The 15,594-nt window shown below is 42.4% G+C and overlaps 1 protein-coding gene across 6 annotated transcripts in view; it reads left to right on the top strand.

Moving 5' to 3' along the window:
• BAZ1A (bromodomain adjacent to zinc finger domain 1A) overlaps positions 1–15,594 on the top strand; it is a 127,597-nt gene that overhangs the window by 60,946 nt on the left and 51,057 nt on the right. For all 6 annotated transcript variants that reach the window (XM_067534127.1, XM_067534136.1, XM_067534145.1 and 3 more), the window contains 5 exons: positions 6,181–6,268; positions 7,845–7,979; positions 8,643–8,745; positions 11,374–11,540; positions 14,081–14,176. In XM_067534127.1, coding sequence (XP_067390228.1) covers positions 6,181–6,268; positions 7,845–7,979; positions 8,643–8,745; positions 11,374–11,540; positions 14,081–14,176 — 589 coding nt within the window. The remainder of the gene's footprint in view (positions 1–6,180; positions 6,269–7,844; positions 7,980–8,642; positions 8,746–11,373; positions 11,541–14,080; positions 14,177–15,594) is intronic.

Consider the following 15,594-nt stretch of genomic DNA (forward strand, 5'->3'; position numbering starts at 1 on the left):
TCCCTGGCACTGGGGCATGCCTTGGTCCCTAGGGTTTAAGCCATGCATGGCTTGCTGTAAGCTGATGCCCATCAGTGATCTCTGTTTTAGCTGCCTTAAGTGTTTGGGAGAGTCCCACCTATGGGCGCACTGCAGGATCTGCAAGGGGTTCAAATCCCATACCAAGAAGAACAGGGATCAAAGACTCATATTATTCTTTATGGAGGCAGCTCTCTGTACCCTTTTGGAACCGAGCCATGCTGACTCAATCCCAAGCACTTCAGTCTCGGTAAGAAGCATTCCAGCCTCTGAGAGGCAGCATAGCTTAGCCTCTCCAGCACTGGGGAAGGACTCATCTTCCATGTTCCAGGACTCTCGGCACTGTCCGGTATCTCCAGTGCAAAGGAGGTCTAAGCCCCAAAGGGACTCTCAGCACTGTTCCCAATCACTGGTACCAAGAAAGGAGCAGAGGAAGACTGGTGTTGAGGAGTACTTCCAGTCAAGGTCCATGGATCACAGAGATGCTGGCAGAGTGCAATCTGTGCCAGGCGACTCAGACTCAAAAGCTGCCAGCATGGGACCATTAACTCTGGCCCCAGGAAGGGATCCATTGAGTCTAGTACCATTGGAGTACAGCCCTGGCACTAACAGCTATGCCAGAGGTGTTTGAGGCAGTGAGGGAGTTATCACTCCCGGTACTACCATCCCCTGCCAAGCAGGACCTGGTACCGGAGGTGAGAGCAACCACAGCACTGAGACTCCAGGTGCCGTCAAAAGGAAAGCCTGCCATGATGTTGCAGCATGAGTCTCCTCCCTCATGGCACTGCTCTCTGGCACTGGTCAGTACTACTACACCGTGGTCTCCAAGAAGTGACACCTCCCAGTCTGACTCAGAGGCAGAGTCTTACACTTCCCACAGGAACTGACATTGATCTGACCGGCATAACCTGATGGCTGAAATGAGCGAGGGTTTCCCGCCAGCGGGCTGGCCACCAGCGCAATGGCAAATGCCTATGCAATGGCCCTTCTGGAATCTCTGGGCATTCCAGCCAGTACAGTCCAGGAGATCATACTCCGTTGAATCGGAGTGTAGTGCTCCCCTACCACTTCTGTTGGTACAGGAACCATGAGCTGGCACCAAGCACGGTACTGAACTCCAGGACCTGGCACTATTAGATCCTTCCAGTGCCGACAGAGAAGAACAATGTCCTGTGCCTTTTCAGCCATCATCTTCTTCCTCCCCTGTTGAAGCAGTGGTGGGAACATCTGTTGCACTTTCTCAGGATGATTACAGGGTGCACAAGGAGCTCCTCAGGAGAGAAGCTCAGAACCTGGGGATCCAGGCAGAGAAGATTTCTGAATCTTCCCATGCCCTGGAGGACATCTTAACTCCTTTGGGTCCATCGCAAATGGCTTTGCCTTTGAACAGCACCATTCTAGACCTTACCAAGGCCCTGTGGCAGACTCCAGCCTCATTGCAACCAGGAGCAAAGAAGATAGAGAAAAAGTACTTAGTTCCACTGCAAAGGTTTGAATTTTTATATACCCATCCTCCTCTGGGTTCGCTGTTCACTGTTGTGTCTGTGGCCAATGAAAGGGAGAGGCCAGGACAGCAAGAACCTACACCCAAGGCCAAAGATGTCAAATAATTAGATCTTTTTGGCAGAAAGGTATGCTCTACGGCTGAAGTCCAACACAGGATTGCTAATCAAAAGTGCTCCTGAGCCACTATGATTTTAACTAAATTCAAAGAGTTATTCCCACAGGAGTCCAAGGCTGATTTCTTGCAATTAGTTGAGGAGGGGAGAGCAGTGGCAAAAGCGTCACTATAAGTAGCTTTGGACATAGCAGACTCTGCTGCATGAACCATGGCTTTGGCTGTGATCATGGGGAAGGCCTAAGGCCAGCAGCCATGAGCTTCTCTTCAAGAGGTGCAGCAGACAGAGCAGGACCTACCTTTCAAGAGCACATCACTCATTTCAGAGCAGACAGACTCAAAGCTGCACAGTGTGAAATACTCTAGGGCCACCCTAAAATCCCTAGGATTACACACTCCAGTGCTGGCTAGGAAGCATTTTAAGCCCCAGCCATTGCCCTGTTTCTTTTAATCTCAGTCAAGGCAGGACTACAGTAAGAGGCGGGGTAGCAGCTATAAGAGGAGGCCTCCTCCCCTGTCCTTGTCGACCCACAGGCCTGGCCCCACCAGACAATCATCTGGATCTAAATAAGCCTTTTGATAGTGCACTCAGGGACATCATACTAGGACATCATCTGGATTCATCTTCCCCAATTTTTGTGTACCGGTTATCCCACTTCTGTTGGGCATGGGCTCACAGTACCTCAGATCGCTGAGTGCTGCACACGAGAGGACAGGGCTACACCCTTCAGTTCAGTTTTATTTCCCCTCTGTTTCACCCTCTCTCCCTGTTCTTCTTCAAGGACCCTTCTCACAAGCAACTTCTAATCCAGGAGGTGCAGATACTCCTGGAAGTGGGAGCAGTAGAGAAGGTTCCTCCAGAACTAAGGGGCAGAGGGTTTTACTTCTTTTGTTTCCTAATCCCGAAGGCCAATGGCAGTCTGACTCCTCCTGGACTTGCAAAACCTCAACAGATTCATGAAGCTGAAGTTCTGTCTGGTCTCTTTGGCCTCCATTATCGCTTCTCTGGATCCAGGGGACTGGTATGCTGCCCTCGACTTGAAGGACTCTTATTTTCATATCTCCATCATCCAATGTCAGAGAAGATTCCTCTGGTTCATTGTGAACCAGGTACACTACTAGTTTACTGTGCTCCCATTCAGCAGCCCCTCAGTTATTCACGAAGTGCATGGCAGTCGTCTCAGCTTTCCTAAGGAAGCAAAGGGTTCAGGTCTACGTTTACCTCAATGACTGGCTGATCAGAGGGCGGACCAAGGCCCAGGTGGAGGCAAACATAAGGTTAATATTGTTAAGCTTCCAGAAGTTAGGCCTGTTGATAAACATGTAGAAATTGACACTCTCTTCTATCCTTTGGCAGAAGATTCATAAGGGCAGTCCTCAACTCGGTCCAGGCAAGAGCCTTCTTTCCAGAAACCCAGTTCTGGGCCCTGGGCTTGATCATAGAAAGTCTCAGAAAGCACTCCATCACCACAGCAATAAACTGCCTGAAACTCCTGGGGCATATGGCCTCATGCACTTAGGTGGTGAAACATACAAGATTGCAACTCTGAAGCGGTCTGAGTTGGTTAGTGTCAGTGTACTGGTTGGGCTGGAATAGTTTGGACATAGTCATCACGCTTCCCTTTTCGTTGGTCACCCATGGGCGGTGAGTATATAAGGGCAGGGACAGCTTAGCCATGCACGGCTCTGCCTCAGGGCCCTGCCCCCTCATGCTGCGCCCTGCTTGCGTGGGCCCAGCACGTCTGATCACTGTCAGCCGGCTGCCTCTCTTCTGAAGTGGGCGGGGGCCAGGGTGCAGGTGGCCCAGCCGGAGGGATTTGGGGCGGGGGAGGGGGCCAGGTTGCATGCCTCCTGGCACTTTAGGGCTGGGGCATCCCGGTGCTGGGGCGGGCTGGCTCAGCCCAGCTCAGCTCAGTTCTCTAGGTCTGGGGTGGGCAGGCAGTCTGGTGCTGCTGGGGCAGGCTGTTCAGCCCAGGGCCGGGGTGGGTGCTTTGGGGTGGGGCGGGCTGGTGTTGGGGTGCAGATTGGCAGCACGCCGGTGGCAGGGGGCCCTCAAGCCGCCCATGGTGATCACCGCTCTCCTTTGGTGACTGGATCTGAAGGTAGTATGTGCAGGTAATCCCGTTCTCAAAACCGCAACTGTTAATGTCTCTACTCACCAACACATCTGCACTTGGGGGACCTCAGAACCCAGGGCCTCTGGTCTCAGGCGGAGCTCTCGCTACCCATAAACTTAAGAGAACTCAGAGCAGTGCACCTTGCTGGACAAACATTCCAATCTCACCTGAAAGGCAAATGCATGTAAGTGCTTACAAACAACACAACAGTGATGTTCTATATAAACAGACAGGGTGTAACGTGCTCTTCTCACCTGTGCCAGGAATCTCTTCGCCTGTGGGAATTCTGAATATCTCTCCTAATCCACCATGAAGTCCTTTCTTCTATGGGCATAGAACAAGCTAGCGGATCACCTCAGCAGATCCTTCTCCAGCCATGAGTGGTCCAGCCACCCAGATGTTGAGTGCCCCAGATAGATCTGTTTGTGATGAAATACAACAGAAGTGTCTTCAGTTCTGTTGCTTCCTGAGTCACAGCCCAGGTTCACTCACAGATGTGTTTCTCTTCCCTTGGAAAGACCATCTCTTCTGTGCTTTCCTCTCAATTCCTCTCATACACAAGGTCCTGCTGAAGGTCAGAGAGGAAGGAACAAGCCTGATCCTAATAGCCCTGGCCTGGCCACGTCTGCACTGGTTCACCACCCTTCTGGACCTCTGGATAGTTCTGTTTTGTTCCTTCCTTCCTTCCTTCCAGTCAGCCTATCTCCATTTCCTGATCTCATCTCCCAAGACCAGGGTCGCTTACATCACCTGAACCTTGAGTTCCTTCATCAGACAGCCTGGAAGTTCCATGGCTGAACCCCTTGGAGTTAGCGTGCTCCAAATTAGTTCAAGAAGTTCTTTTAGGCAGCAGAAAGCCACCCATGAGAGTTGTACCTGGCAAAGTGAAAAAGGTTCTTGATCTGGTCAGTGCAGAAAGATCTCTCGCCTATGTGATCTTCAGTACCATGCATTCTGGACTACTTGCTACATCTGAAGCAGCAAGGGCTTATCTGTGTCATCGATTTAGAGTCCACCTGGTTGCAATTTTGGTGTTTCTTTGCAAACTCCATCTGTAGTCTCCAGCCCTTTGAGGAAACAAACTGTACCCTGAAAGTGTGACAGCCTATCCCACCCTCAGACCTAAATGTGGTATTCTTGAGGCCCATGGGTCCCCCATTCGAGCCCATGGCAATGTGTTCTCTACTCTACTTGTCCTGGTGGTCATTACATCGGCCAGAAGGGTCTCACGATTAGGGCTCTTATTTCAGAACCTCCATACACGGCATTCTTCAAGGACAAGGTCCAACTGCGCCCTCACGCAGCCTTCCCCCAAAGGTGGTGTGTCCATCCCATAATAACCAGGACATTCCTCCCAGTCTTCTATCTGAAACCGTATGCCAAAGGAACAGAGACTTCATTCTGTAGATGTCAGATGGATGTTTGTCTTCTACATGGAAAGACTAAATCGTTTTGGAAAACTACTCAATGTTTTGTATCCACACATGCTATAACCTGGCAAAGGTCCCTGCGCCAGCCATGACAGCATATTCCCCAAGGGCACAAGCATCTTTAGCTGCGTTCGTGGCACAGGTCCCTATTCAGGACCTCTGTAGAGTGGCAACGTGGTTTTCTGTTCACACTTTTGCATCTTACTATGCCATCACTTAGCAGGCCAGAGATGATGCTGGATTTGGCCGAGCAGTGCTACAGTCTGCTTGTCAGTGAACTTCGAACCTTGATGCTACACCTACTTGGGAGTCTTGTACATTGGAATGGACAAGAACAAGCATTCAAAGAAGAAAAAATAGTTACTAACCTTCTGTAACTGTTCAAGATGTGTTGCTCATGTCCATTCCAAAAACCTCCCACCTGCCACTCTGTTGGAGTTAGCTGGCAAGAAGGAACTGAGGGGATGGCAGGACCTTATATACTGGTGCTATGAAGGCACAACTCCAGGGACACCAGAGCTAACCCAATGGATACCATTGAGAGAAATTTTCTGGCGGCAGTGGTTGAGGCAAGCACCCATCTACATTGGAATAGACATGAGCAACACATCTCAAACAACAGTTACGGGTTAGTAACTTTTTTATTGTTTTTGTTTATAGAGATTGTATGAAATCTCTCCCTCTCTCTATATATACATGTTTTAAGTGATATGATTTCCCAGGTTTTAAAACCAAAAATCAGAGTCCATATATATAAAATAATACTTGGGTACAATTTAACTTATCTGGAAATCTTGATTCTCATTAAGATTGCTGAGAACAATAGTTGTCTAAGATAATACTAAATTAAAACTTTACTGAGAAAATAAGGCAGAAATCATATGACACTGTTTTGTGTTCTTATCTGAAGTATGATCAGTAAATTTAAATGAGTTATAAGTGAATGTAGATTGACTTTAGTTGGTAATGTTGCTTCTTTTTTTTAAACACACCATAGCCGGAGGAAACATCTCTTTTCTCGTGACAGACTTAAACTTTTTTTGAAGCAACACTGCGAACCACATGATGGAGTCATTAAAACTAAGGTAAGTAAGTGGTGAAATTGTTTGCAAAATAGAGGGAGAAATAATATTTCTAGATTGGCATGCTCTTTCTATGAATTCATCTCTTCTCAGACTTTTTACTTAAAAGAAAAAGTTAGCTGCTTTCATTATAAAATATTATTATTTTATTACAAATAGGTGAAAATTCTACTAGGTTTGCTGCCAAACCTATCAGCCAAGCTATGTAGCTGGTATGTTCTTTAAGCTATACAAAATGCAGTAAGAAAGACATGGCACAATAAGCTTGTCACTTTACTGTAATCGTGTCTCTCATGTAAATGATTACGGGCTTGTCTTCATTGCAACAGTTAACTCAAGTTAGTACACTTGTTACCTCATTTGAAATAACCTAGCTTGAGTGAAGGTGACCACACTGAAACAACTCTGAAGCTTTGCAGAGTGTTTAGATTTGCAGAGTGATTGGGTTAGCAATTGATGGCTGATGTAATTTTATGCACTGGGGATGCAGCAGCTTAAGTAGCTTCATCGTCCGCAGCATTCCAGCTTCAATCCACCCTTCCTGGAAGACCAACTAGATCAATCTTAAAGCATCCTTTAATGTGTGGATTGGAGTTTGATTAGGGGCAAAACTCGAGTTATAGCTCTAGTTAATTACGCAGCAAAGACAAACCCTAAATCTGTAACCCTAATAAGAGCCGTGTGTGTGTGCAGGGGCCCAACTGATCTCTGTGGGCTTTGGATCACGCCCTATATGTTGAAGATGCCATGAACTGTAGCTGGTACAACTCAGAACTCTAAAGGGTTGCAAAGAAATTCTGTGCTGCGCCTCTTAGAGGTGCAACATGGAATTCACAATACAGTGGGCAGGGGGCTAAGGCCCTCTTTCCAATCCTGTGCTCTTCCATGGCTGAAGAGCCCTCAGTGCAATTTAGGCACCCAGGGCTGTCTGTCTAAGTTATGGTAATTTCCTAGCTTGCCCTTTTTCCTTCCTGTAGCACTGCCTAAAATCTCTGCAGTGCTGGGCTGATCCCATTCTGGACAAACCTCTTCCAGCCCCACCCATGCCAGTGCTTGCAAGAGGTCCTTGGGAGGTAGCCTAATGGCAGTCTTCTTCTGTGCCTGTGCTGGATGAATCCTCTCCTGGACACGTGCCTTTTAGAGCCCTTTTACACTGCTCAAGCCCTTCTCTACGTGGTATAAAGGGACCAGAGCAAGGGTGAGACTCTCATCTCTGAATTCCAGTTTTGGCAGATACATAGGAGAGAAACAAATTTGTTTAAAATTAGTTCAAAATGAATTTTTAATTTTAAAGTCTGCATGTATTTTATGTTAGGGCCAAGTTCTGCTTTCAGGAACGTATGTAATATTCCCATTACATTAAGTGGGAGCTGCAAGATAGCTTGAGATCTCAATCTCTTATTAATCTGTTTCTGTATTTTTGCTTGATTAATTATGTATTTGACCCTTATAGAAGAGAATTTTTTTCTTTGGGCCAACAAATATTCATCTAGTTACTTTTATTATCTTTCTGAAAGCATGGTTCCCTAATCACATGACTTCATAACAAATATTTATATTTTCATCTTCCTGTAATAAGGCAATGTCAGTTGCAAAATACAAGATAGCAGAACAAGATTTCTCCTACTTCTTTCCTGATGACCCACCCACATTTATCTTCAGTCCTGCAAACAGAAGGCGAGGGAGGCCTCCAAAGAGGGTATCTATTAGTCGTGTAAGTAATGACAAAAATGTTACATTAAGGCACTTTCCTCATTACAGATCAGAGGGATTCCAAAAACACACTTGTTGAAAACTGCAGCCTTTCACTTTTCCTCCCTAAAACTTTGGGGCAAAAATATAAGATTTAAATTGAACTACTTCTGTCTTGAAAATGAATTGGGAAATTTATGATCTCTTGTATATCTGACATAAAAATAGATCTTGTCTTACACTTGAAGACAAAAACAGAGGGTAAACATGTTCTTTAATCTTTTAATTTCAGCAGGTGGTGGAAATGGAGTAAAGATAAATACATGTGAGAAGGTTTTACCACCCATGAAGGTAGCAGAAAATAAGCTTTCCAGTGTATCTACGTCAGGGTGCAGTTGGTGACTTGCACACTAAAACTACCTCCACCTGTAACCACAATGAAAACTACATAACATGTCCCTAATCACATAGGATTCTAGCACAACCTAGAACTCTAAATTTATTAATAATTTAAACTGCAGGGAATCTTCTTGGTCTTCCCATTATTAGACAAATACCTGAAAAGCAGTATTTTTTCAGTCTGAAGTAAAGCTACAGTAATTATTTGCTTGTTTATACAGCTCTTGAAAGAGTGTGATGAACTTCAGTATATTTTTCCATCATAGATGCTGTGCTCTTTTTCCAGGACGACAAGATTGCTAGCAAACAAAATATTCCAGGAAACAGAAGCAAAGTGGCAAAGGAAAGGGCAAGACTTCAGAAACAAAAAGAAGAAATGCAGGCCATGGGTAAGTTCAGCCCTCCTATGATTGTTGAAGCCAGTTCCTGCAGACCCAAGAACTGACAGTAATAATGCCATTTTGGGTATCTGTCTTTTTAAAATGAAAATTTTAATGAATTACACTGCCATTAAATAGCACTTGTTTCAGTGCTTGGGGTTATCTCCCTGATGCCTATATTATAGTAGTGTGTGCCACAGGCAATCAAATTACACTGCTTGTTTCCTGGGAGTTAAGCAGCAGACAAAAGGTGAGGGAAATCTACCAAACATGTTTTTATTCTTAAGTCTAACATAAGTGCTATATATAAGTGCATCAGTGTGTTTAAAACCATGAACTTATAAAGCCAATTGATTGAGACACACACACACACACTGAGAGAGAGATCTCTAATTAGAAGGAAAAACTATATGGAAAGAATACTTCAGATGTTTAACCAAAAATGAACACCAATTCCTGTCTAACCCTATAAGAAGTCTTTCCAAAAGCTTCATCCTGGACATGTTTCATAAAGACTTGGGGCTTGTCTACAGGAGGAAATTGCACAGATGTGATTTCAAACTATTTTAGTTAAACCAGTGCAAACTTTTGCATGGATACTCTTATTTCAGTTTGAGAGGCTTATTTGGTTTAGTTTTAAGCTGAGTAGGAATTTGTTTAGGTAGACCAAAACAAGCCTGGTTTAAACGAGCATCCACACAGCCTTTGCACCAGTTTTTAAAATTATTTAAGTTAAACCAGTGCAACTTTCTTGTGTAAGCAAGGTGTCAAATCAGCCTGCAGTACCTTTTCAGTCAAACTCATTCTCTTTCGAAGTCAGTGTTATGTGAGCACTGCAGGGTTGGGGGCTTGGCATCTGTTCAAATGCCTTGGGGAATTCCCTGTCTTATCTCTCATACTTCTCCTTCATGAGAAAATAAGTTAAAGATTTCTGCCTTTTCAGCAAGACTGTCTGTGCTTAGGGTAAGGAGCAGAATATTGTTGCACTGCCCTTTGAGAAGTCTGGAAGCGAGATTAGGACTTGAGTAAGAGCCTACCTATGCAAGGGAGTGGACATGAAGGCTCTGCAGAGCCTGGTACTTCTGCGTGCTGGAAATGGCAGTAAGACACAAGGGAATAAAGGGGCACCTTAGGTAGTCCCTGTTACTTCCTTGTGCTGATGTACAGGATTGGCTACAATCCTCCTATATCAGGCTATTCAGAATGTCATAGGCTAATTCCTATCCTTCCATCATCCTATCAGATCAGAGCAACCAAATACCCTTTTGGTACAGCTCCTAGCTCCAAACTGAGTTTGGGAGCAGTTGGTCTCCTAATAGTGACATGGCATGTATTGCATGGAGATTGTATATATGTCAGCCTTTGGGTTCTGTGGGTTTGGCTAGAACACTGCCATTATGATGTGGGATTAACTTAAAAATAGTTTATGACTTTACACTCTATTTTTGGGTTAAAATGATGAATGCGCACGTTTTGTACATATTTGTGTATTACACTAGTTTTGTGTGTTCATTTTGTTAGTTACTGACCCACAAACTCTGATTTAAAACACAATACTTGTGAGTAATTTAACTTTTCATATTGGGATTACTAACACAAGTAATTGAATGAGTAAGTACTCCTCTATAAAGTGAAGTTTAAAAAAAAATAGAAAATTTTTAAACAAAATATTTTATTCTAAAATATACAGCAACAGAAATTCATTATATAAATTAAACTGATTTACCTAGAAGTAGTAATTGCTGACCTGATTAAATGTTGACATCTATAATGCTTGTTAGAAAGTGATGCTAAGAGATTCTTAATGGCCTGAAGATGGCAACAAAACAAGGAATTATACTGGAAATTCAGCCTTTTTAATACAGGTCAGACTATAAAGGCATAAGCAATATTGTTCGGGATTTCCAAATTAAAACCAATTGGCAATATGTACTCTACAACACCAGCTAAATGTAGAAACCTGCTAGTGGATGATCAAATGTGATAGGAAAAGTGTTAGTCTTTAAAGTGCTACAGGACTCTCGTTGTTTTTGCTGTATACAGACTAACACTGTAGGCTATCCCTCTGGAACTTAAAAAGGATTATTTTTCAGTTTTCAACCCTGCTTCCAATAGAAATAATGACTTCAGTCATTTTGTTCTTTAACCTCCATTCCTGAACCAGTCTTTGGGGCTTAAACAAATTCAGGTGATAACTCTGTTGACTAGAATACCTCTTAACGTGACACACTTTCTTTCCCCAGTCATGTATTATCTCTTATGTTGCTGTAATCAAAGCATTTGACCTAAAATGCCCTCCTTGTGTATTTGCTCTACTCCCAACCCAAATTTTTATCAACTAGGAGAAGCTGAAAATATTTACTATTCTTAAGGTGATGAAATTTTTGTAAACCAATTATAGCTATATTGCAAAGTGAAGTCCTTAGGATTCTGATGTTTCAAACACTTGAGCTTCTGCCTAATATTCTTACTGGTAAAGCAGAATTGAATTTCTGGTTGGCATAGAAACAATTTAATCTTAACCACCAAGTGAAAAAATATTACTTTTGTGATCAGCCTACCTATTTAAAGCAGTTATATCAATTAACATTTTGTAAAAGTAAAATAATTTAGATTGATATCCTTTTTTCTATACAGCTTTTGAAAAAGCTAAATTAAAACGAGAAAAGGCAAATGCTATAGAAGCTAAGAAAAAAGAGAAAGAAGATAAGGAGAAAAAGAGAGAGGAGCTGAAAAAGATTGTGGAAGAAGAAAGGATGAAGAAGAAAGAAGAAAAAGAGAGACTCAAGATAGAAAAAGAAAAGGTAATGCAGTTGCAGTATATGTACGTATGATGGGATGCACCCTCATCCCACTGATAGAAAGGCTAATGAGTGTCTTCACTCGAGCAGTGCCAATTACTCATATTGCAGAACATGCTCCACCTGGAGAAGGGGAGTATAAAAAAGGTGAAGCTCACAGTGGGGCACAAAGGGAGTTCTTCTAGGAGCAGAGGTGGCTAGGGCCAGTAGCAAAGGGAGCCTACCTTGGGGTAATGGCTAGCTGCATCTTCAATCCCTTGTTTGGGTGCACATGGACTTTGCAAGCCTGATGTGGGTGGGGGCACTATAAGGCTGCTCCCAGCCAACAACCTGTGGTGGAACCTAGGTAGCATCATCGGGGACTAGAGGTAGTGAGCTGGACTCCTGCAGGGAACAGTGAGATTGTCTAGGAGTAGGGGGCGCCCATAGGGAACCTGGGGCAAGAGACTGAAAGAGACTACGGTTGAGCATAGGTTGAGGGTCAGCTGATTACTGTATGTTCTGTAGGAAAAGCATACTGGTTTTCTATTTCCTGAATTACTTGGTTTTTAGTTACTGTCTGCTTCAAGGTATTTTAAGCTAATGATAGCTGAGTGTCTAATACTCACTTTATAAAGTCATTTTTTAAAAAAAATGAACTCTGTATGTGAATCCAACTTCCTAGATAACATGATCTGTCCCACACAGATTGGGGGAACAGTTAGAGGTTCACTTGGAATATGCTCTTAAATTGGTCGCTACTAATTGTTTGCCAGATGTTATTGCATGGTGGTATCTGAAATCATAATTTTCTGTTTCAGTGTTAATGAGAATTTATGGTATGTCAGATACCACAGTCTGACTTTTGTTGGCAAATGTTGATTTTTGTTTGTTTTTTGAATGATAGTTGCCATATGTCTTCAGGAATGTGTCATTGGCTATCTTCCTTTCTGATTACTCTGATACTTAAAATGAGGCCTACAGTGGACAATTTTTTTTTACTATATTTTGCAGTAAATGTATCTTAATATAAGAACAAGTGTGGTATTTTTACCCACCTGTCTTTCCTCGAGGCAGAAATCTTAATTAGCTAAAAATTACTTTAAGTGCTGGAGACCATATCTTGGCTTGACCCAGAGATTTGGATCAATAAGTCTCACTTTGAGAATGAATTTTTAGATGCATGTTTTGCATTTATTTGTAGAAAAAATTCAGAAGCTACTTATCAACCTTTATATTTTGGCTATTAGCTTTCACAAAAGGTCTTTTATTTTATATAGTCATTAGCATGTTTCCTTACAAAGCTTAATGAAAGAAATATGCTAGACAAACAAAACATTACTGCAATTATTTTTACTTTCAGCATTTTGGTTAAGAGCCTTAGTGTACAGCATGAAAACATACTTGTGTTCTGTCCTTATTGTTCTACCAAAAATATTTAGAATCATAGAAATGTAGGGCTGGAAGGGACCTTGAGAAGTCATCAAGTCCAGCCTCCTGCATTGTGGCGGGACCAAGTAAATCTCCTAGACCATCCCTGATGGCTGTTTGTCCAACTTGTTTTTAAATGCTTCCAATGATGGGGACTCCACAACCTGCCTTGGAAGCCTGCTCTAGAGCTTAACTACCCTTGTAATTAGAAAGTTTTTCCTTATATCTAATCTAAATCTCCTTTGCTGCGGATTAAGCCCATTATTTCTTACTTTCAGTGGACATGGAGAACAATTGATCTTGGTCCTCTTTATAACAGCCCTTAACATATTGGAAGACTTATCAGGTTGCCCCCCAAGTTGTCTAGTCTTCAAAAAAAAAAAAAAAAAAAAAAAACATGCCCAGGTTTTTTTTGTTTGTTTGTTTGTTTTTTCAACCTTTCCTCATAGGTCAGGATTTCTAAATCTTTTATCATTTTTATTGCTGTTCCGTGGACTCTTTCAATTTTGTCCATCTGTCCTAAATTGTTGTGCCCAGAATTGGACATAATACTCCAGCTGGGTTCTCACCAGTACTGAGTAGAGCGGGACAGTTAACCTCCTGTGTCGTACATGCAACACTTCTGTTAATACACCCAAGAATTATATTAGCTTTTTTTGAAGCAACCTCCTATTGATGACTCATTCACTTTGTGGTCCACGATAACCCCCAGATCCCTTTCAGCAATACTACCACCTAGACAGTTATTTCCCCCATTTTGTAGTTTGCATTTGATTTTTTTCCTTCCTAAGTGTAGTAATTTGCACTTGTCTTTACTAAATTTCATCTTGTTGAACTCAGATCAATTCTCCAATTTATCAAGGTCACTTTGAATTTTAAACCTGTCCTTCAAAGTGCTTGCAATCCCTCCCAGCTTGGTGTCATCTGCAAATTTTATAAGCATACTCTACTCCATTATCCAAGGCATTAATGAATATATTGGAGAGTATTGTTACCTTTTGAGTATCATTTTACCAAGTACTTATTTCTCTCGGTTTCACTGAAATAGAATGACAGGTTTTTATATGTTGTAGCAGAGTATAGTAATAAAATACAACTGGTTTCATATCTAATTCTGAAGGTTTCAATTTCAGGAACGAGAAAAATTACGTGAAGAAAAACGAAAGTATGTGGAATACCTAAAACAGTGGAGTAAGCCTAGAGAAGACATGGAATGTGATGATCTTAAGGTATAAATGCTGGCTAAATTTGGGGTAATGCATACCTGTGCTTTTACAAATTTCCCTCTGCAGCTCTGCTAATGTTCCCCAGTCCTGATCTGAAGCAGCTTTTTCTATTGAAATATTGAACTTCTTGAAGAGAGGCTATCAATTGTGCCTAACTGTTTGGTGACTTTGTAATACAAATACATGAGGTTGAAGGCCTGAACTTTTTTTTTTTTTTTTTTTTTTTAAACTTAAGATCTAAGTAAAGATTTGAATCCAGGTCTTCAGATACAAAAGGGTAGTGCACTAACCTTTTGGAACATCTCGGCCAGCCAGAGTGACTGAGTGGATCCTTACTAGACCTATCTGCTGAGATTGTTCAGCCATTGGAATGTTTGGGGCATTGCTTTGCTTGGGGAAAATAAGACATTTGCTTAAGTCTGAAATCTATCTTCATATAAACTTCATGCAGCTAATGTGAGTTGCAGTATTCTGTTAAACATTTGACCCAGAGTTGCTTCTGGCTCTTTGTATCCTGTGCTCTGGATCATGGTTCCAGGGGAGAACGTTCTCCACCAAACTCCAGGAGGAAGTACAACTTACTTGACTCATGATTCCAACCATCCAACTTCTGTTAGGCTGCCTTTGTGCTTGTTTCTCCCATTCTATTTTATCCTTTTTTAAGGTGAAAGAGCAGGCAGCACTCTTAGAATTCTTTTTTGGTTGAGACATTTGTGGTGATCTGTTTAGTGAGCACCAACACTGCTGGATGATGTATGAAACCTGGAGGAAATAAATAGAGTTCCTACACCAAGAAACTAACAGTCTAAATTAGAGACAGTACAAATCCAGATACACATCAGATTACCAGAAGATTTAGTCTGAGTGAGTGATTTATATTTACATTCATTTTCTTTATGATGCTTAGTCCTCCTGCCCCACATCAAGATTAAATGAAAAGAGAATGTACAGAAATAGGGAGATTGTTCCAAGTACAGGAGGAAGCAAGAAAGGTTACAAAGATGAGTGAGGAAGATAGAAAAGGGTGTTAAGTAAGGATGTGAATGAAGTATAAGCATTGAAAGGGAAGAGTATAGTGAAAATGAGAGCTGAGGATACAGCAAGTTGTGGAGTTGTGCTGGGACCTGAAGGTGAGAATGAGAAATTTGATCTGGATGTGAAAGGAGGGTGGAAGCCAGAGGAGGAAAATGGTGTGATCAGATTATCAGGAGGAAGTTGACTTTATCAGCAGTGTTTTGCATATACTTGAAAAGGTAAAATGAGATGTGGGGAGAAAGAGAACAAGGGGTGTTTAACAGAGGTAAAAGATGACCAGGTCATGGTTAAAGACAATTTACTGTAGGAATGGATTAACAGATCTGTTAACAATGTCTCTAGGCACATTCTACTTCGTCAAGACTTATCTTAGAGATAAATTGGTG

This window comes from Emydura macquarii, unplaced genomic scaffold (assembly GCF_026122565.2).
Source record: "Emydura macquarii macquarii isolate MOO-44397 ecotype Brisbane River unplaced genomic scaffold, CSIRO-AGI_Emac_v2 contig_374, whole genome shotgun sequence".
NCBI lineage: Eukaryota > Metazoa > Chordata > Testudines > Chelidae > Emydura > Emydura macquarii.